At 38.2% G+C, this 21,791-nt stretch overlaps 1 protein-coding gene and 1 long non-coding RNA gene across 2 annotated transcripts in view; one reads left to right on the forward strand and one right to left on the reverse strand.

The window, feature by feature from the left end:
- Positions 1–2,930: 2,930 nt before the first annotated feature.
- Positions 2,931–21,791, reverse strand: part of COL4A4 (collagen type IV alpha 4 chain) — a 76,339-nt gene continuing 57,478 nt past the window's right edge. The window contains exons 35-49 of the mRNA XM_075158215.1: positions 21,549–21,612; positions 19,888–19,962; positions 19,319–19,426; positions 18,876–18,983; positions 14,888–14,959; positions 13,969–14,097; positions 12,059–12,166; positions 11,027–11,182; positions 10,252–10,350; positions 9,941–9,949; positions 8,937–9,068; positions 6,744–6,860; positions 5,799–5,987; positions 3,820–4,106; positions 2,931–3,251 (exon numbers count right to left, since the gene is read on the reverse strand). Coding sequence (XP_075014316.1) covers positions 2,988–3,251; positions 3,820–4,106; positions 5,799–5,987; positions 6,744–6,860; positions 8,937–9,068; positions 9,941–9,949; positions 10,252–10,350; positions 11,027–11,182; positions 12,059–12,166; positions 13,969–14,097; positions 14,888–14,959; positions 18,876–18,983; positions 19,319–19,426; positions 19,888–19,962; positions 21,549–21,612 — 1,917 coding nt within the window. The 3' untranslated portion in view covers positions 2,931–2,987. The remainder of the gene's footprint in view (positions 3,252–3,819; positions 4,107–5,798; positions 5,988–6,743; positions 6,861–8,936; positions 9,069–9,940; positions 9,950–10,251; positions 10,351–11,026; positions 11,183–12,058; positions 12,167–13,968; positions 14,098–14,887; positions 14,960–18,875; positions 18,984–19,318; positions 19,427–19,887; positions 19,963–21,548; positions 21,613–21,791) is intronic.
- LOC142085828 (uncharacterized) overlaps positions 4,325–21,791 on the forward strand; it is a 46,610-nt gene continuing 29,143 nt past the window's right edge. The window contains exons 1-4 of the long non-coding RNA XR_012674835.1: positions 4,325–6,006; positions 19,086–19,172; positions 19,878–19,970; positions 21,251–21,395. This is a non-coding gene — a long non-coding RNA (uncharacterized LOC142085828). The remainder of the gene's footprint in view (positions 6,007–19,085; positions 19,173–19,877; positions 19,971–21,250; positions 21,396–21,791) is intronic.

The raw sequence follows: 21,791 nt of genomic DNA on the forward strand, positions 1-21,791 counted from the left end.
AGATCCAAAGCTCTTGGATGCAACAGTAAGGGTAATTTGGACTGTAAGGACTAGCACAAGGCCATTGTCTTTAGGAGTGTTTTTACTCATGAACAGTTCCAGCTATTCCTTTTCACACATAATCAGGTCCCCTATGAATAATTTACCAATTATTTTTCTGCTCATAGTCACTGGACAAATGATTGCAGAATTAAAGCATATGCTGCTTTATACTTTGGTCTGTCTTACTTGCTTTGTAATATTAAGCAATTTATCTGCAATTTCATTTTGAATTAGTACAATATTTCTGACAAATGCCTTACAAAGTCAGCTAAGCACGAAACGGGAATTTACACACTTATTAAATATTTAACCTATTGGTGGTAGCTTAAAAATACATCTCCTATATAATATGTTCTTACAGAACATTGTAAAAGGTAACTGGCACAGGTGCAAAAACTCTGCATCAAAATAATAGAAAAGCATGACTGATTTACATGATGTTTTAAAATCAAACAAAAGAACAAGATGGTGAAATGCCATGAAATGGCTTATTTAGATTATCGGGTCTTTTTTTTGTTGATTCTCTCAGATGTTTTTAAGATTTTTTGGTGTACTTGTTCAAGTTAGGTGAACACAGATCCAATTCCAAAATCCCATTTTATTCCATCTTACTTGTCTTCAACTTGTCTTATTATGACAAAGTTTGCAATAGCATAGTGTATAAGGTTTTCTTTATTGTTTACCGAAGTGCAGTTAGTACCAAAAGCCCCACTGTAAATATTTCCAGCAAAGCGACTGCCCTTCTCCAGAGACTTTCTAACCTGAAAAGAGGCTGCAAATGAGTAACGAGGAGCTGGTGATTACTGTCAGGAAAAGCTCACAAATGAGACCTTAATGTGGAATTACCTAAATCCACTGAGGAAGTGGGGACATCTCCTGAGGAAGTTGGGTATTTGTCTGCTGTCTGAATACAAGCTGAAGCTACTGGCCCATTGTGGTTTTAGCTGTGGCCTTTTTGGAAATTTTGCACACCTTAAAGAATAGGTGACTAAGGCATATGGCGCTCCTCTCTACATGCTGCTTGCTTCTCCCAGGAGTAAGCTCCAAAGCTACTCGGCACCTTGCAGAGTCGAGATGTTGGTTTTTACTTCAAACCGGAAAGCCAGTCTCACCTGCGTGTGGGATGCTGTCTGAAGCAGGAGGGGATTAATTTCTTTCATACAGTTCAACGGTAGGGATTAGTCTGTCCTCAAAAGGCTCTGTGGCGTGCCAGATCTGAAGCATGCAGCTGGGATCGCTGAAGAGTGAACCAAGAGGTGTGCCCTGTCCCAGGGGGCCACTAGGACCAAAAAGGAAATGTTCCCTGAGACAGGTGGGGACTGGGACATGCCCCAAGAGGGCTCTTGACCCTTTCCCAGGTGAAAGAGCACTAGAGTTCATTGACCATCACGTAAGCACAGCAGATCAGAGAGGTTTGGCTGGTTTTGTCAGAAGGAAGTTGCACAGCCTGACGTGTTTACACTTGAATGGACTCACTCTCTGACTATTTCATTTTCCTCTGGCCGAGACTGGAATGTCTGTCTTTCCTGCGCTTTGAGTTTGTGTATCCAACTTTTAAATTGGCTGATCAGCCTGTTGTACTCGTGATGGCTTCAGAGGGAGTTTTCTTTGAATTAGGACTCTTGGACGTGGATCTCGGTTTCCTTGAAAATCCTTTTGCTGGGGGCACTTCTCTTAGTGAACACAAATTGAAATGAAAAGTGCTGGAAAAAACATTTTATTCCATTCTAGTAAAACATAGCTTATTTAAGTGTTAAAAGGAGCATTTGTGGCCCTTCTGCACATGATGAATTCCCCATTTGCAATCTGTGTTTTCAGTAGTTTCACCATGATTCAAACATGCATTTAATAGTTCTGGTTTTATAGCTGAGTGAAGGAGGTATAAATGCGTTTTAACTTCTTAGAAGCGATTAGTATTTCAGCTTATAAACATTTTAACAATCAATGCTTTAAAAAATAAAAAGCATCTCTAGAGCATGATTCCATAAGGATCTTAAAGGTGATGGTTCTTTTTTTGGTGGTGTATTTAAAAAAAAAAGGCAAAAAATGAACAAAATTTATTGGCTTCAAGTTTAGACAATTGTCCTAACACTACTTATATTCATCACTCAGATAAGTTCACCCATTTTATCACCATGTTACTATTTCTTTTCAGTTAATACTGGAAACTGCTTTGTTTCTTCAGCTACTTGGATTGCAGCTTAATAATTTAATTTAACTGCTCTTAGAAATCAATTGCAAATATAAATATAGCTTTTTAAGGATTCATTATCTCAGCTAATTTTATTTTCTTACATAATCTGCTGTTAAACGGATTTGCAACTTTTTGTTGCTTATGAAAGCCCAATTAACAGTTCCTTCGCAGTTTGGTTCAGTACTGCAATGGTAAAAGACTTTGATCTTCATTGTTTTTATTATGAGTTTTTTTAATAATTACATTTTCCCCTTCCCTCAGAAACAGCATGTGCAAGTTTCTTTAGCTCAGGAAATTCAGCAAAAGGGCTTTAAGACATTTGTATGTTGGCACATCTGCATCTATAAGGATAAATATTTATAATATGCCATATAAATGCACATACTCTTCCTGTTGTAAATGCCATTTCTAAGAGGAAATCCATTGCCTTGCACAACAGGTATGGTTTCCTTGGTATTCCTGACTTGATTCAACCCTCCAAGCTCAGCGTATTACCTGGATATTATGGCAGTGGACTCCAATGTGACACAGTTTCATTTCTTTGAATTAAGTCGTTTACACTAGATTTTACTACCTGTAGATGTGTGTGCATGGGTGGATGAGGTTCAACAGATCTTTCATCTTTCAGTCTTGCATATCCATTCAAACAAAAAGAACAGTGCTGGACACTTTCAAATATATTCTCATATTAAATACTGTTTACACCTTTAGCGTGTTGTCTCACTCTAGCTGTTCATTTCTGTTTGGCTTGTTAGCCATGCTTCAGGCATACCTGGCATCTACTGATTTTTTTCCTCTGCTCTTGTCCTTCTTTAAGAGTTTCTGACAGGGGGGCTGCTGCAAACTGCAATTCAGGCATCACGGTTGTTAGCCAGAAACTATATTCATTAGCAAAAAATTGACATGTTCCCCGCTGACCCTGGCATTCAATGAATGGTGCTGATCTGAAGTCTTCTAGGCAACTTCCAGGTGACATAAGGGACTGTCCACCACCCTGATCACCAGATCCTGTGTGCTGGAAAGAACAATGAAAGAATTTGGTAACTGTGCATGAAAAATAGGTAAATTACGTTAATCTTTTCCTGACTTTATTTGCTTTTAACTGTACTATTTTTGGTGATCTTAAGTTGGAGAAAATCTTAATTTGCTCTGTAATGAATTAATCTCAAAAGTCTAGAGCCAGCTCACTTGTTTTTCTGGTATTTATCAAACTGAAGTAAAGATGCTGTTACCTAAACTGCTGCAAATGTAACTAGAGGATGGCTTTAAAAAAACCTGGACCTCCAATTCTGAAAAGTGTGTCTTTGTACATATTTGTACATCTTGCTTAAAGACAAGCAAGCAAAATCTTTGTAATTTTAAGAAACGTGTAGCTAAAGGCTATGACTTTAGTACATATAGCTACAGCCAGGTTCTGCAATTTGGAACTATCCCTCGTCTTGTTTCTTTTTGTGAATTTTCCTTTTTAATGTTTGCTAGACATTGGATAGTTTATTTTTCAGAGCTAAAAATCTTTGAACCTTTAGAACACAAAAGCTGTATGAAAGAAACTTATATAGGTGATCATGTGCCCAGGTTCTTACCATCAAAAAAGAATATCCTATCCAAAGACTCCTCCAGTTCACTGGGCAGGGAGGAATTGACTGATCTTGGCTGTGAACTGCTACCGCTTGTGCTGGGGCCTCACATACAGCACATCTGCTTATATATGGTTGTATTTCTTCTTCAGAGAGTGGCATCATTGGTAAAGGAGCAGCACTTGACAACCAGTAAGACTTATCATTTCGACTGGCATAGTAACAAACTTGGTTGATATTACAGTAAGCAAAGGGCATGGTATTAAACACAGGAAGACAAGATCCTGCCAGACCTGAAAATAATAACAAATGATGAAAATTATTCCACTTCTTTCTAGGTAAGTTGAAAATAGTATTCTGGCCAATGTTGCCGCAAAACTATGTATCTTAACAGAAGTTACGTAATTCACAGATCTTAAACCTCCCAGGCTCTTTACCAAAATGGCTAGTTATATTGAAAACAGAAGCTTTTTTTACGAATAAGTATCTTTCTTTGACCAATAGTATTTAGTTGTGTCACAATTCAGTATTTAAACATAATGTAGTTTGTCACCATGGGAAACAGTTATGATAACAAATTTCTTAGCTGTGCCAACGCTGGAAAATAAATTAGGCAAGAGGTGGTGGCTGGTTTAAAGAGAGATTAGCTATTTACAAACTCATTAGGAGCAGTGAGAAACCAAATGCCAGTGCTGATAAATAGAAAATTTTTGTGAAGTATGACAAGCCGTTGCTACCAGTGCATTAAGCTGAAATCTCGGCAGCTGTTCTGTTGCCTTCCAGAAAGCTTTCACAGACTCTCAAAGTGAAATAAAAGGATCGAGGGATTTTGCAAAGCCAATCCTGCAAAATTCTCATCAGGCAGACATCAGTGGGAATTAAGAAGTGACTAGTGCATACTTCAGCATACTTCAGAGGTGAAGTTCTTCTTCCAGAACTGAATTTAGAACAGTTTCATAATGATCTATTTAGTTAACAGTAATAATCACTGCATATATGTTCTGCCTTGAACTTTGTGATGTACTATTTCTGTAATGCCCCAAAACCCTAATGCCTTCTTTAAAGATATATGACATTTCTATACGGAAGCCAGTTTTGTTTATCACTGATAATATTCCATGCCAGTACTAATAAAGGATCTGGAGTAGCCTGAGTAAGGAAAATGTCTGCAAAAAGAACACACCGGTCACAGGAAACAAGGACTTTATTTTCTTTGAATCTTATTTTCACTGCTGTTAGAAGGCATTCTGTTACCAACTGGCTCTCCTGGGGAATGCCAAACACACAATAGGGAAAACATTTCAAAACAACGTTGCTGTACTAAAAATATCTCTTTTTATTGCTCTTTTAAACACTTCTTTTCTGTCCAGCTTATTAGGTCCTTGATCTTTCCTCCTAGGAGACTTCTCTGCCTCTCGTATAACAAGTCAACAAGAATTTAGGAAATTTCTTCTGTGCAAATTGCTTCTGACCCTTAAAAGCACACAATTCTGCTGTACATGACGCATAATTTTATTTGTAAAGGTTATTTATACTACCGGACTGTAACCACCTAACTTAACCAGCTCTTTTTCCCAAGCTGTCTCTACAGTAAAAAGGAGCAGATCCTTCAGGGAGTTTTTTCAGAGTGGCCAAATGAGATTCCTGATCTAGGAAAATCTCTCCAGTGAGTTCAAAGACAGCCCAAAGTGACTAGCCAGGATGAGTGAAATAAACCACTCGTCTCTCCAACTTCTATTCAAAATTACTTAGAGGTAGAAATACTTTTTTCATTCAACTGCATAGCAGCAGAAAGCCATTTTAAATGGGTCACATAATAGGGCAGCATAACGAAGTTCATTATAATCAGTGTAAAGTAGTTTTGAGTCTGTAGAAGATAAGTAATTGATGATTCTATAGTGTGCTCCATTTGACTTATCTTTCATTGTATATATCACACTATATTAGACCTTAACTGGAGAGCAATTGTGTACTACAATACATACCAAGATCTTGATTATGAGCTTTCTCTTGACCTTCCAGGTACAGCAGACTATAGCCAGTCCATAATTTTGGCATCCCCTGTGGACAGAGTGGTTCTCTGTCTGACTGACTGTGAAGGACGAGCAAGAATCCACTTGCAGATCTAATATGGGGGCTTGGTGGTCCTGGGATACCCGTCTGGCCAGGTGGACCTTATACATAGGACAAAAGGTAAAAGAAATTTAGTTGTATGAACACATAGCTAGTGTGAACTTTTATCTTTTTACTGTATTTAAGTGTTCAGTAAGGGGTCCTGACTGAATATAATACAACTTCACAGGTTGTTATGGGCAATAAAGACACCAGTAGACTGATGTTATCCTTCTTACGGGAGAGAAATGAACTAGATTGCCACTGAATGCTTGACAGTTGGCTTTTCTGTTGTGCCTCTGTCCTGTGCTGTATGAATTAAGAAATGAACTGAGGGGCATTGCCACTGAGGTGGGCAATGATTTCCCAGACTTACTCACCAGGATGACTTGTCTGGACTGATTTGAATCCCTGCAGTAATACTCGATGCCCTTTCCTCATACATGTATTAAACCATTAATTTATTAAACAGCAGTCACAGTTAAAATACAATTTTAATTACTCACAGGCAGTTGCACCATTAGCCATGACTCAGAAGTGCATACCTGTTGATAGATGGTGTTTAAGCATGTGTGGTTAATTGCCTTTCTGATTAATAATGGATGCTGAGATAAATTTTCTTCCGATAGGTCTTTTTATGTGTTATGAAATCATTCACAAATGTCACTATCAGTGCTTGAACTGAGAGGAGGAAAGTGTCATGGTATTTCAGGCTAGAGGCAGATGTATCCATGTGTGAATCAGGGGAGTAGAGAGAAAACTTAGTCTATACATCACCTCATACATCTCTCCGTGCAAAAGTCATGTTCCATTCTTACCTTGTGGCCCAGCGTATCCTTGCTCTCCTATATTCCCTTGGTCACCTGGTGGTCCAGGTGCCCCAGGTAAGCCATCTTGACCTGGCAGCCCACATGACCCTTCTTCACCTTTTCTTCCTAGATAAATACAAAGTATGCACTTTCCCTTCATATGGCTGCATAAAGGTTATACATTGTCCAAACATACACAGCATGCAAAGGGCCAGTCAGCAGAACTGACACCACCAAGAAATGCCACTTCAGGACAGAGAGGTGCAGAACTGCTTTCTGCTGGGAATTCTCTTTACAACTTATTCACCTTGTGACCACAGTAGTAGCTCAGAGGCACGACTTTAGTAACAGCAACTGCTGATAAAGTTTTATGTCCTCTCTACAGAACTTGTGTGACTTACAGTTGAAATCAAAGCACTAACAAACACTATCATGACAAGCCTCTTGCAGAATTGCCATCAGTAACTGTACTGTGTAATGAGTTATAACTCATCTGATGGCAGGCCTTCATCTTTTAGGACCCAATTCAGCAAAGTCTTTAAACATGTACTGAACTTCCTGTGAAGTAATGCATGTATTAAAGTACTTACAGAACAGGGCGGGACTGCAGAATTGGACTACATCCAGTGGGGAAGAGTAAAGACATTTTTAGGCTCCTAATGGCCTCACCTTTTTATATTTCTCATATGTACATGCATTTTTATACAGTGGCAGATAACAAGGTGTGGCCATGACAGTAAAAGATATGCAGGGCACATATAGTGATGGTCCTGTTCACTGGCTACTTTAAACATAATCTGAATTGAACGAAGTTACACTTGTCAGGTATTATTGCACTCAGCGGTGTTTTTCCTCTTTTGATAAAAAACAGTTTTCAGATGAGTATGTTTCTCTAGCACCACAGTTGTTTCTTATTAATGGTGTATGTTTCATTCCTTGCAAATTTTGCTATTTAACCTGCAGACTGAGTAATTCAAGGTTGTCTCACAACATTCAAAATTTCCCCATGTTACCTTTTACTAGATTCATTAAGAAAATCTAAAGCAGTCAAAGCAATTTAACGGCTTTTCAATGTTGGCTGCATAGTTACTTTGCCAAAGCTCAAGTACACTGAAGTTTTAGTAATACGCATTGCTTTTGCCAGTAAAATCTCCAGTTTGCCTTCCAAGCTGGGAGAAAATTGGAATTCTGCTATCTTAATGAAAGGAAAAGCATTACTAAGTGTTTCTTTCATAAAACCAGTGCGAGTATGTATCATTGTATCATCTGGTTTTACAGAAACTGTTTTAATGATGTATATAATGGAAACACAGCAATTCAACCCCAGAAACACCTTGGCAAATCAGTTAAGATATATATAGTTCACTGAAAATTGCCTTGTGTTCACTTTCATGAGGGGAATGACTACTGCAGGGAATCTCCTGGGAGAAAATCATGGATTTTGTCTCTGGAGACATTGGATGTCCAGTGCAGCCACCACAACAAACTTTGGTTTCCCAAGTAGGAAATACCTAAAACCACATGAGGGGTTCCACTATCTAAACCGAAGACACCACATTTAGACACAACCTAAACTGAAGACACTACACAGACATGCTATGCTATATTTCTATGAAGATGGCCACTCTGTTGGAATCACCAGTACCAGCACCACCCTTTTTCAGTCTTTCATAACTTCTTTTTAAGATCTCTTTGGTCAGTTTTCTTTTGTGGTAAATTTTTCAGTTCTAACAGATAAAAAGTCCTATCGTAGCTGCCTCTGACTTCAGTGTCCTTTTAGGACTTTGGTTAGCAGAGCTTTGTGATTCATTATTGCTATATTTTAAAGCAGGTATATTTTTAACATCCCCCAAATATAACCTGTATAAACCATAGGAGTGGTTTGAGGCATTGCTTTTTCATTTGTTGGTAAAAAGGAAAAATACCATTTGAAGAACTCTTTTCTCAACAGTGGCTGATGCTTTTGCCCTTCCTGGCCTAGGAAAAGGGAATGCAGTGCAGGCAGGCTCAAGCAGCCTGGTTCAGCTGTATTGATCCATCAGCATTAACGAGCCCACTACATGTTTCTGGAGACTGTTAATAAGTGTTTATGGGGAAGAGTCAGGGTAAAACACAGAGGAGTATCACTGACACTCTGACCCTTCTCAATTTGTTGTCTAAATGGCTAAAATAGACATCCAAGCTTTCAAAACACAAGCTTACCTTGGGGTCCAGGGTGGCCTATTGGCCCTGGTAATCCTACAGAGCCATCATCTCCTCTTTGCCCTGCTTCCCCAGGAGGCCCTGGGATTGTAGGGCATGAATCATCTATTTTTCCTGGTTCACCAGGGTCACCTGGAATGTGTAATAGGAAAGTAAATCAGACAGAAGATTGGTTAATAGCTCCCATGTGAAAAATCAACATAACTGTTAGCTGGTTTTGGTATTCAAGTGTACACTTTAAGTATTTTAAAATCTTGAATTATTGAGTCTCACTGATTTTAATTTTACTCTTAGTCTTTTAGCACAGCGTTTAACAGCATGGCAAGCGTGTGTTAGCAAGTATATGCTAGCTGATATTTGGTGTACAGTTTCTGTCTTAATGTGCCCCAAACTGATTTGAGTTAAAGCCTAAAGTCTACCCAACTTCAGCACAAACACCTTAGCACATGTGAAGATTTACAGTACTTTGCCTATTCTGTGGCTGCAAAACCATCAATAAGCAGGCCAAAGAAGCTAACCCACAATATCTATTTAACATAATTATAGTAACAAAAAATAAGGAATGGCCACATTTTATCTATCAAAAGTTACTGGGAGCTATTGGCTATTTGCATTTTGGAACAAAATCAGAATCTGATCAATTTAGTCAGATTAAGAGTTCAGTGTTTGTAGTAATCCAGTATTAGGATTCAAGCTTTTGCTAAGTTTTTGGTTAGAAACATCTTGTGTGACAACAAAAAACGAAAATGAGGATTTGAAACAAGTGTGTTTTACAAGTCTAATTGACATCATAGCATGAGACTTCTCACTGTAGCATTATCATGATATTGGTCTGGTTGGAAGTGCTAGCTATTTATCTAAAAAATCTGTTAGAACTATGTTGTTGTAGCAGTATCTACTATTCTTAGCAGCCAAGCCAAGAATACCTTCTAATAAGAGTGGAATGTAGCTATACAGAAGGAAGCCCACGTGAAAAGAACAATAATCAATAGTCATGAACTTACCTATGAAACCTGAAGGATTTGAAAAACGGAAAGCAGATTGCAGCCATTGTAGTGCAGGTGGAAACAAGTTTCAGGCATGTAAATTAGAGTGAAGAATGGAATGAGAACTGATATCACTTACATGAGGTGACATTAGAAAAAAATACATAGTTGAGAAATTTTTACACAACTCAAATGAGAAATCAATTAAATTGTTTTTTTTCTGAGATTGTTTAAATTGTCTGTATGAAAGTAAATGTTAGTAAGATTATATATGAATAGAAAGATCATGGTTACAACTGAGTGACAATGAGCAACAGGTTCATAAGTACCTGTGGGACCTCTGGGACCAGGTTTTCCTTGAAAACCTTGGTGTCCTGGTCGTCCTATAGCACCAGGTGGACCCCGTGGGCCATGGATTCCCATGGGACCTGGAAAGAAAACAGTTGTGCCGTTACATGTGTTGCATTCTGAGAAGGTGAACACATAAATAAGATGAAGCCTGGCTGCTTGAGTAACAAAAAATGCTTGGGACAGCTCAACTCTGTTGTCTCCTAGACAGAAATGCACATTTTCCTCTTCTCTCCCTGGTCTTGAACTGAATTAAAATTTATTATTTCTCTTTTTGTAGAGATTGGAAGAGATTGGTGTAGACAGGACTTCTCTACAGTGTGTGGAAGAGGCAGGGTATCTAGATCCCTATTTTCAAGCTAAAGAATCTGTTGAAAGCCCAAAGCTATCAATATGGTGCAGATGTGAGACTCTGTGTTAGTTCAAACACATCCACATCTTCCATAGTTTCTCAAGACCCCTGCAGAGACGTCAAGGTTTGCTTTATCTGGCAGACTCAAAAGTTTTACTGTCTCATTCTCAGGTTGGTAGGGGAGTCTTCCAACAGGTTGTTGGAAGCAGTGCATGTGAATCTGGCTCTACTGACCTTCTGCCCCAGCCCTATCTTATCTGTAGGTAACAGTGCAGAGCTATGAAATGTCTGGTCTACCCCTTCTGTCTGGCTCAGTCTTCAACGGCAATCCCCTGTGCACAAGGCTCAGTTGCATAGGGCTAGGCGTAAGTGCATTCGCTAGTTAAAAACATCTCAGATCATACCCTTTGGGCCTCTTCTTCCTTGGTTCCCTGGAAGACCCCTGGCTCCTTGTTGCCCTCGATGTCCAGGATTACCTGGTGCCCCTCGAATACCGATATCACCTGGATCTCCTCGCACAAAGATAGTCTCTCCAGGAGGACCAGGATTCCCAGGGTGACCTATGGTAAAAGAACTTTATTCTTAATATATGCACGAAGCATAAACATCTAAAAATAGCCATGTTCCACTGGGGTTTTTGCTTTTGTTTTTTTCCCCTGGGATATAGGATAGCCCTTGCGTGTTTTTGGAAATATTAGCATTAGCCTTTGTCCAAGGTATTGTAAGGAAGACAATAATAGGAATAGCTCCCAAAACTATGTAGATTCTGTGCACCAAAAGGCAGCAAGTTAATGTTACATGCATTGAGATGCTGTTTCTCTATATTTGTTATAGTGTTGCTTACCCGTCCAATCTCCATCCCCTATTTCCCAATAGGAAGTAAGTCTTCGTACTGGGTAAGGAAGGGTTCAGATAATACTTAATGTAAGGGTTCAGAACAACTTGAAAGAGCTCCATTTGAGGACCAGAATCTATAGGAATTGATTGGATCCCTTGGCAACCCCTGCTTGTAACAGAAGTGAGGTCTACATAAATGCTTACAAAAGAGTTGCCAGCTTTAGCTTTCCCAGGGCTGGATTTAGATTGGAAAGATTTTTGTGGGTTTACTAATAACAGCAGGCTTCTGGACAATGTGTTTTATCCTTCTTGCTAGGAAGAGGCGCCAGTAATCTTATTTCTATTTGCGTCTGAGGAAATTGAGATACGTTGTAGCAGGATTTGTACAGAATTACCATACAGGCCAGAAAACTGAATCTGGAGATCTGTATTTTATCCTTGCTCTAGTGTCCACTGCTCTGTGTATTCACTGAGGTATTGATTGGTTTCTTTGTTCCCTATGCACTTTTATACGTTGTTCCACAGATAGCAACCCAGTGACTCCTAGTAGCCTCAGGGGCTTTTTACATGATCAAATTTGGTATTTTTTGTTTTAATACCTCTGATGCCATCTAAACCAGGTGGTCCTTGATCACCTGGAGGACCAGGAGAAGCACTATCAGGAGATCTTCCCATAGGTCCAGTGGATCCAACAGGTCCTCTTCTACCTAAGGGATCACATTTCACAAAAAAAAAAGAAAAAAAAATCTGAGGTTGTTTTAGATTACAGAAGTAAGTTACTAACTAAAAGAATTCTGACATGTGAAGTCATGGTGGTCAGGTATGCTCTCACTTGTATACTGAACATACCAGTAGAAGTGAAAATATTTGTTATCTTTTTAAACTTTTTAATTCTTTCCATAAAATCTACTTAAACTGAAGAATGCATCATCACATATTGGCATATTGCCACAAATAGTTGCCCTCTCCTGAATTCTAAATATGGGAGAAATGGTAAAAATGTAAGACGAGTGGGGATTATGAAATCATTCTGCCTGGGACAGGGTAAGTATTCACAGATTGTTCCTAGCAAAAGTGAGTTCAGCCGTTTCCAAAAACCTCAGTGAACAAGATGAATTGACTAGCCTTAAATGTATTTTTTTCCTAATTTGTAATCTGGATTTTTGCAAAATAAGACATTAGTGCCCTTACATGTGACAGGCAGGAAGAGTTACAGGTTACCATCCTCTGCGTAACACTTTTGTATAGTTGCAGCTTGTTAGCATGTGTGGTGCACTCTGTTGCCTTCTCTTTTCTACAAAAACCTAAATCTAGTTTCTTCAGTCTTGTTTTTGACCCCATCCTTCCATTTACTCTCTAGTGAGTTCTCCCTAATTTGTCAAAGCTGGACACAGTATACCATGGGAGGCCTTGCCCATCCTATATCAAGCAGTGTTAATACATTTTAGAATGAAACTTTTTCTCTTTTTTCCTCACCACCATTCTCTTGACTCCTCCAGTTCACGAACTAGTAACCTAATTGAGAAAAATGACTGCATCTTCATCTTAGAATAATTCATCTCACCAGAATTCACCTCCGCTATTTTTCTTCTGTGTGTTATGTGACACTGTGGCAAGGTTTGGTAGAGTAAAGCTAATGTCCCTTCTAATCACAGAACTGCTGACGCTTGAATGGGCCTCTGGAGACTTTCTAGTCCAACTCTCTCTTCAAAGCAGGGTCAGCTAGAGCAGATTGCCTAGGACTCTGTCCAGCTGGGTTTTGAGTATCTCCAAGGACGGGCACTTCATAATTTCTCTGGGCAACCTGTTCCCGTATTCAGTTACCCTCACAGGAAAAACAAAACTTTTCCTTATATTTAAGTATTTCCTGTATGTCAGTTTGTGCCCATTGCCTCTTGTCCTGTCACTGGATACCACTATGAAGAATCTGTCTCTATGTCCTTCCCATCAGGTACTTACACACATTGATAAAATCCCCTGAGTCTTCTCTTCTGGAGGCTAAGCAATTCCCACTCCCTCAGCCTCTCCTCATATGACAGATGCTCCAATCTCTTAACCTTCTTAGTGGCCTTTCCTCAAACACTTGCTTTTTCCTATTTCTATGCAACTCCTGTATCACCAAGGCTCTTAAATAATCATAGCGATCTTGTGATACAGTTCCATCTTGCATTTACATCAGAAGAGTTGATAGATTTACTATATTTCTGTGACTACCAGATCTCCTGCACTCTTTTTCTTCCCAAGAGGCAACTCCACCTAGCAGTTCCCAGAGTCTGTCCAAGTCCATCATTTTCTATTCTCATTCTTTCCTCTCCCATAACATAATAAACAAGAAATACTGGGGTCTCTGTATCTATTCAGGAAGCATCAGCATGTTATTGCAACAGAAATGTTTTTAGGGAGGGAATTTTCTGGGTATGTATTAATGTTCATACTAACCAGGGGAAGAGCCTGTATGAGCTTCATTTCAACTCTGCAGGGCACCACTAAGGAGAAAAGTCTTTCTTACCTGGGAATCCTGGGAATCCCCTTTCTCCAGGGGGGCCTGGAATAGAAATACCAGGCCATCCAGGTTCACCTCTGTCTCCTTTTGGTCCAAGTTCTCCTGAGTATCCTGGGGGCCCTGTTTCACTTTGACCTTTATAGGAAAACAATTATGTACATAAAGCTTACAGTGAGTACAAATACAGATGTGCAGAATAGAAATACCAGCTGCAGATGTTCCTCCTTGCAAGGGTTGCCTAGTGCTATTTTTCTGGTTCTCTCTTAGAAGCTGGATAGAGTTTTGTTGAATCTGGCCCTAATTCATCTCTTTCAAAGAAAGTAATCTCTTTGCTTTAATGCTCCTCTTCAGGGGTTATTTTATATGGTGTCATTATTGTCTGTTACTTGTAATGTAAACTGATTGCATGGTCCTAAATTTAATTTTCTATCAGCATAAATTTGTAATCTCTAGATAGATGGGTGAGCACTGTTTTTTTAATACTGCTTCAAAAGCACCTTTTGAAAGTTGCAAATAGATCAGTGTGAGTGAAATCCAGGTTCCTCTTTGTGGCACAACTCCCATGGACTTTAATGGGGCTGGGATTTCATAAGTCTCCTTTTAATTTGTTAGTTCTATCTTTTACATATAAAAAACCTGGAGACTTGGCTCTACTTTGAAACATATGCACTGAACATTTTCATTTTATAAACAGCCTTGAAAGGTTCCAACAAAACTATATGAGTAATGGAAGTTTTAAAGTTTTCCCCACCAATAACTGCAGGTGTGTCATTAGGCATACTTTAGATTCTGTTTGAAAGTTTAGTCTGAGCCTTAATGATATCTTCTGGGCAAGGCAAATATCAAAATAACATGCATCATTCCTTGCACATTTGGTCATTTAAGAGAAGATTTTCTGTTCCACATAGCTATTTCCCTTCTTTACCTGGAGCTCCTGCAGAACCTTTTTGACCTTTTAGTCCATCCAAGCCATCTAGTCCGGGCAGTCCAGGAAGACCTGAGAGGTATTACAGGCATGATTGGGTGCCACAATAATCCTTTATAGTCACAACTGAAAATTATGCCATTTTTTTTCTGAAAACACATTCTGGATCAAGACAGGGTATTTGCTGAATTTGATTCTTATTGGCAACTGAAGACGACATCACATTGCACCTGAATGCAGTCTTTTTGGAAAGGAAAATGTGAAAAATCTGAAAATAGCAATCATAATACAGTTTCACATCAAAGCAATCAGAAAACATACCTTTAAAAAATACCTTTAGGTATTTCTATACTGCAGCTAGCAGCAGGAAGCTCAGTATGGGCTAATTTACTCTATAGTGAACCTCGTCTCTGTGGCTAGACTACTACCGCTTAATTAGTCCAAAGTTAGCTGTGTTATCACTACATGACCAGGTGACTGGGATGCAGACACTACCTAAAATAACAGTAAAGCTGGAACTTCTTTACAGCTTCTGTTCCAAATATAAGTGCAATTTAATCTAGCTGCACTAGAAAGAAGCTAAATTTTCACCTGGCTTCTTTTCCCTGGTCCTGCAGATTTCACACAGAAACCTATGCTTTTTGCATCACACTATTACAACAAATCTTTAAATTGAACAGCACAAAATCTTTGTAATTGAGACCTATGTTGACATGTGATAGTGTAGAGCAGCGTTGTCACTAGTGATGTTCACTAGATGACCAGGTCACAGGTTCATGGTAGTCAGATACAATCTGTGCTTTTTTGAAAATCACTAAAACACAACAAGTAAAAACATAGATGACATTTTTTTATCCATTTTTTTTAAAGTTGAACTAATCTGAGATTGTGTTTGTTGTTTGCAGTGGAGGGTAAAAATATCTCCACGTCATTAGCACTTCATAGTTTCCTAAGTTGTATAGATGAAGAATCAATGTGAAGACATACACTTATTAAATGCAGATGGCAGCCTATCACCTGGTGATAGGAACAGATTTGGCAAAACTGATGGGTCATTTTGTAACAGGTTTCAAAGAGGTTTCAGACAGTGGAATAGACTTGGGATGCTTCTTGCTCCAGAGGGGGACAGATCAGAGTGGACACTGATCATCAAGAGGTTGAACAATACTGTCAGTGCCTATTCCTGTCTCTTTCTACCTTTGCTGCTTATCTCTGCCTCATTTCCTTCCCCACCAGTTCCTCTGCCTGCCATGTAGGATTCCCAGTCCAGTTGCAGTGGTTTTTTCCACAAGTCTGAATTATCTTTCTGTCTGTCTCCTTTTCCCTGTCTAGCTACTTCCTGGCATAGAAGATGTAGGTTCTCTGTTTCAGTTCCTGTGCTTGATCCCAGCATGTCCTGCAGCATGCAAATCTGCTGTATATCCAGAGCATGAATCATGGGAGACTTTATTGCTCTACTTAAACACATATGAATGGATATTTTTTTTTAAAAGTTTATAAGCTGGTTGAATTTGGCAGGGACAAATTGCTATTGGAACAGCAACACAAATGCCCTTCATCAACTGCTTCATCTGCCAAATTTAAAGGTCCCTAGTTCAAAGATGGGTCATCTGAGAAAGGAAAAATAAAAAGGGCACTAGAGTTCTCTAACAGACACACCAAAAATAATAATCCCACAGCTTTGTTCTCAGAAACAGTTGAATTATTTTGGTTAAAATTTAACAAAGGAATGAAAGGAAAGGAAAGAAAAAATCCAGCTGTAGCAAACACCGGTCTGGAAAAATTTTAAATCCAGAAGATTGTTTGAAAACCTGCAAGACATTGATGATACACTCTCTATGTAATCCCCTTTATAATATGGGATACTAGTAATCCAATCTGTAATATCTTCTATGCCCTTAATTAACCGCTCTTCAACTTTTCATGACATTCTAAATTTCAGTCCTGCTTTCTGTAGCCTGCTTGTGCTTTGGGCATGTTCCCATTTTCAAATTTATGTAAGAGTTGCATGCCAATTTGGGGAATTTTTAACAGTGGTATTTTAAAATGATTATGAACTCCTAACTATTTTTGGCACCCAGGTCACCATTTAAAACTTTTTTGATCTTTAGCTCACTCAGTCAAGATTGATGGCTTGGTTTACTTGCTTTCCAGGGAATTTCTGACACATTTGCCAACAATCCATTATAATATCAGCACTTGTAATTCTAGATTTTTGGATTGCTATAGTCCCATATTTCTAGGTACAGCTGAATTGGCTGACCTATGTATGAACCACTGTTTCTGTGTTTTACAGCCCAATTCAGCTTCTACTCACACAAGTAATTCTGCTGATGTTAGTATTACTTGCTTCATCAAGCATTACTCACACAAGTAAGGCTTGCCAGACTAAGCCCTTAACTAGTAAAACTATCTCTCTAATAAAGAAAATGTGATTATGTTTTGGTAGATGCTGTTTAACTAATTTTTTTTTTAATCTAAAAGTTCTTCAGGCACAAGACATTTAATGTAAATGAGAAGCAATTAGACTAACAAGGCTGTGTACTTAACTATGAACAGCCAGTTAACCATTTCACTTCTAATGCTAGCAACAATATTTATTGAAAATACCGTTAAGATCTATATTGTCCAGTTGAAACTCCATTCAGTTTTCATGGGTATAATTTCAAAGGTGTTAACCTTCTTTTCAACTATGCTGGCAATATACAGAATCCTAAGGCTTAGCAGGCAACTTGGTCTCTAATGAATTGCCATTTGGAACTGAACTTTTCCCTCTGCAGCACGTGTGTTAATTTGTTACGTTTCCAGTGCAGGACTTGGGATAACTTCTGCACAATATAGAAAAGTGTCTTACCACTTATGACAAGAAGGAAAGAGGCCATCTGCTACTAAGAAGTTTTCAGCAGAAGAATGCTCTTTTTTTTTTTTTGACTCCTCTCAATTTAGACATCCCTGTCACTGCAGATCTCTGCCTTTGTTACAGCAAATATTGTTTGCAACAATGAAATGTTCTCTTGCAGATTATGCACCAGCAAGGAATCTGTCATGACAGTTTAAATCAGCACCACTTATTTACTGCAAGCAATCATAAATGATTTCCATTTTTAATTTAAATTTTCAGTAGTTTATAAGAAACCTTTTCAATTTTTCCTTAGGCTGAATTTGAAAAAGTGAATCTATTGTCCTCTCAAACCATTTATCGTAGCCCCAAGTGTTACTTCACAGTGATTTCTGCATATGGGTCACTAATATTATTCTTCCTGTCCAGGAAGTGGTTATGAAGGACACTATAACAGAGACAGGATACAAAGTACATAGTTGATTACCTTTCTTTATGAAGTATTAATGTAACTTATAATTTCAATGTATCATTCTGAGTATAGTAAAAGTTAATAATGTTCTCCAGCAAAAACAACTGTATAGATGAACTGCTGTTCAATCTAAACATAACAATCATTATGAGAAATGTAATTTAGGATTTGTAGGAAACACTTCTATGTTAAATCCACCAAAAATCAGGTTTTGGAGAAAACAAAACAATAAAACCAACAACAAAAACCTTATCATAATTTGTTAAAACAAATTTGTAAGACAAAACTGTCCATAGCAGTCTGCTGGTTTTGTAGAGTAACAGTGGCACTCCATGGTGAAAAGGTAGAACACAGCATAATTGAAGTGAAAGTGAAATATCTGAATTACTGCAAACTCCTTTTTCTTTCCTTAACTTCTCCTATCGGTTACATCAGCTGAGCCAGAATCTGGTTCTACCTATTTCCTTACTCGTTTTAGATTGTAGCCCAATTTTCTGAGGTAGCATTTATGTTACTTTTCAAAGGTGATGGGAACTGCCTTAATTCTTCTAGTAGTTTAAGAGAATACAGAATCAAAATCATGCTCATGCTTAGGCCTTTTCCATTTTCACTACTAAAAGAGTATTTATGTCTGGTGCTGTTACATTACCAGTAGAACTGCACTGTATACTGTTTACCTTTTCTGCCTTGGGATCCAGCTAATCCTTGCAATCCTGGAGGTCCCAAAATTCCACGTTTCCCTTTTTCTCCAGGTTCTCCTGGCAAGCCCTGAGGACCTGTAGCTCCTGAGAGTCGAAAAAAAAAAATCTGTGAATATGCAAATCTATTAAACTGTTGATTTTTTTTTTTTTTCTTTTTAATGCTATGCAACTCACTGCGTTAATCAGAGGTACCTGAAAGTGCATGGGAATGTACGAAGAATTGATGGATCCTGCTCTCTGAGACTCTGAGCAGACTATGGCTGCTGCCTATAGGTACTGAAATAGCTTTCAATACACACCTTCATATGATCTCTGATTTCTCTAGCCTCCTCCACAGAGGTGCCTCCTCAGCTGCATTTTCCTATTCCATCTCTCTTTTGAGCTGTTACATGGCACTATTTTTTAAACTTTGGCATTACCTGGAAATCCAGGTATTCCTGGGTATCCAGGGTCACCCTTGGATCCTGGTCTTCCAGGTTGCCCTTGGATACCTGGTGAACCCTTCTCTCCTGGGAATCCACAGAGTCCTTAAAGAAAAAAAAAATCTAGCATTTATTTGTTTAAAGTTGCCCATTCTTCCTCTCATGATAAGTTTAAAAATATAAAAGTTCAGTAAGGGATTTCTTGACTAGAAAAAGAATTTTATTCAAATACTTCAAATACTTGCATCTATTTATTAGCAATGAATTATACTGATCTCTCTGGTGATATCTGACAGAGCAGAAATGTCTCGCAAGATACAGCCAAGCCACGTTTTATTCTGGCAAGTATTGGTATGTTCATCGGTGCTGTACTAGATAACAGTAGATTCTACCTCCTACATTCATGCTAGCCATATTGCACATTGTGATGCCTCTCCAGTCCCTGGATTTATAACTATAGAAAATACCGCTCAATATGCACAGGAAGCGGAGCTCCCTCTCCACTAACAAAACTTAGAGAAAATAAGTTCTTCAGTCCAATTTTTCCTTCAATCAGACAGAGGTACCTGGTAATCCTGGATCTCCGGGAGGCCCTTTTCGACCCCGTGTACCAAGCAGAGGAGTTGGGTCACCTCTCTTGCCTGTTGAGGTACAATGACTTTCATTTCATACAAGTATCGTTTTCATCCACAAAGCCAAAGCTGGACAATTTTGTAAGATCAGATAATTTACTCATAGATATTAACAGCTATAAAAGGGACTGAGAGAACACAGAATGAAAAATGCTTTGGCACATGCAAATTATCTGCCAGCTCAGCTTGTCTTGAAGTACTAACTCAGTTTGTGTTTAGTATGACTCCTGGCAGTATTCATGTACATTTCCCATAATGAAAAAAAACAAAACAAGAAATTAGGGGAACTTTCCCAATACTGACAGCATATACTAAGAATGAAAGATATTGCATAAATTCTCTATAACACAAAGAAAACTCCTTACATAAGTTCGTGAGGATGTGCAAAATCAATACAGCATGAGTCTATTTACTCAGTAAAGACCTTTTAGGGACTAGCTGGGGACTTTAAGCCAGCACACCTTCTTTCTGTCTGTGCTGAAATTCCTGTTTATCACAGAATCAATAATTCCGAGCAATTTTGCCTTACGCTGTGTACAAATGTCTGCCCTTTCCTACCTACTCATGCTGTCTCCAGCTTCATTGTCTGATCTTGCTGTGAAGAGTTAAGAGGAAAATATCAAGTTCAAGTGTTGCTAGAAATCCCCTGCCGTAGCAATCCCCACCTTTACTGGCTATTTCCTGCTTTAGTTTTAAGGATAACTTTTCCAGTAAATTTGTTTTCAATACATTTAATAAAAGTTCTCTTAATATTGAGTATTGTTCTTCACTTTTTTTTTTTGTGGGAATATATTCCCTGGCTGAGAAGGTCTTGAATTTTTGAAGAAATAGAAAATGTAACTGAGAAAAGAATTTCTCGTGTCCCCTTAATGCTTTTTTCCAGGCATTGATTTAATTTTGTTGTTTATTAGTAATGAAATCCTGCTCCAAGGAATTTTGGAATATGATGGACGACACCATTTTGTATTTCTTTGAAACACTTTTAAAAATCTAAATATTATAGATCAATTTTTCAGAGTAATCTCTACCTATGCAAAAAATAATATGCAAAACTTCATCTTTTCAAAAGAATAATTTTGCATGCATGGGTATGAATTCTGCCTGATTTGTTACACTACACTTTCAGATGTTCCAAGATTTCAAAAATCATAGCCTAGAAAAGACTGGAAAATAAGTGATATTAAAGAAATTAAAATCACGTTGGTATATTTTAAAAACGCTACATACCTCTATAATACCATACCATAATACCATAAATGATTGCATTTTCTCTTATTTGATTTGCCAAATTTTACAGATCCATAAGAGTGGATTTTTACATGTGTTTGATGGAATTTTTAAACTCTATGAAATTCGACACAAATTTATCTTCTAAATTAGTAAGACCTACTTTAAAAGGAACAAACTTAAAGAATATACTGAAATGCAAATTTTGCCTTCAGGTAAGTCAGACTTGTTTCTGATGACATTCATGTTTTAATTATTTTCACTTACGTCCTGTTTTCCCTTTTCTAATGAGTACTTGCCATCTATCAGAGCATATACATCCTAATGATATTGCCCTTTTCAAAAGCATGTCTATATAAACTCATTACCTTTATATCCTTTTGGGCCAGTCAGTCCTGGATTTCCAGGGATTCCTGGTAAGCCAACATCACCCTGATTTTTTTAAAAACAAAATAAAAATGTTTGACATATGATATGTGTAGCAGGAATGACCGATAAGAGCATTTGGTTCTCTTACACTGGTAAACAGACCAGCAATCAATATGAATAGCAAAACCGTATCTTAAGCTCAACAGAAAAGCATGCTGTCTTTGTTACGTGTCTAACACTGA

The sequence above is a fragment of the Calonectris borealis genome, chromosome 9, assembly GCF_964195595.1.
Source record: "Calonectris borealis chromosome 9, bCalBor7.hap1.2, whole genome shotgun sequence".
In the NCBI taxonomy this organism is placed as follows: domain Eukaryota; kingdom Metazoa; phylum Chordata; class Aves; order Procellariiformes; family Procellariidae; genus Calonectris; species Calonectris borealis.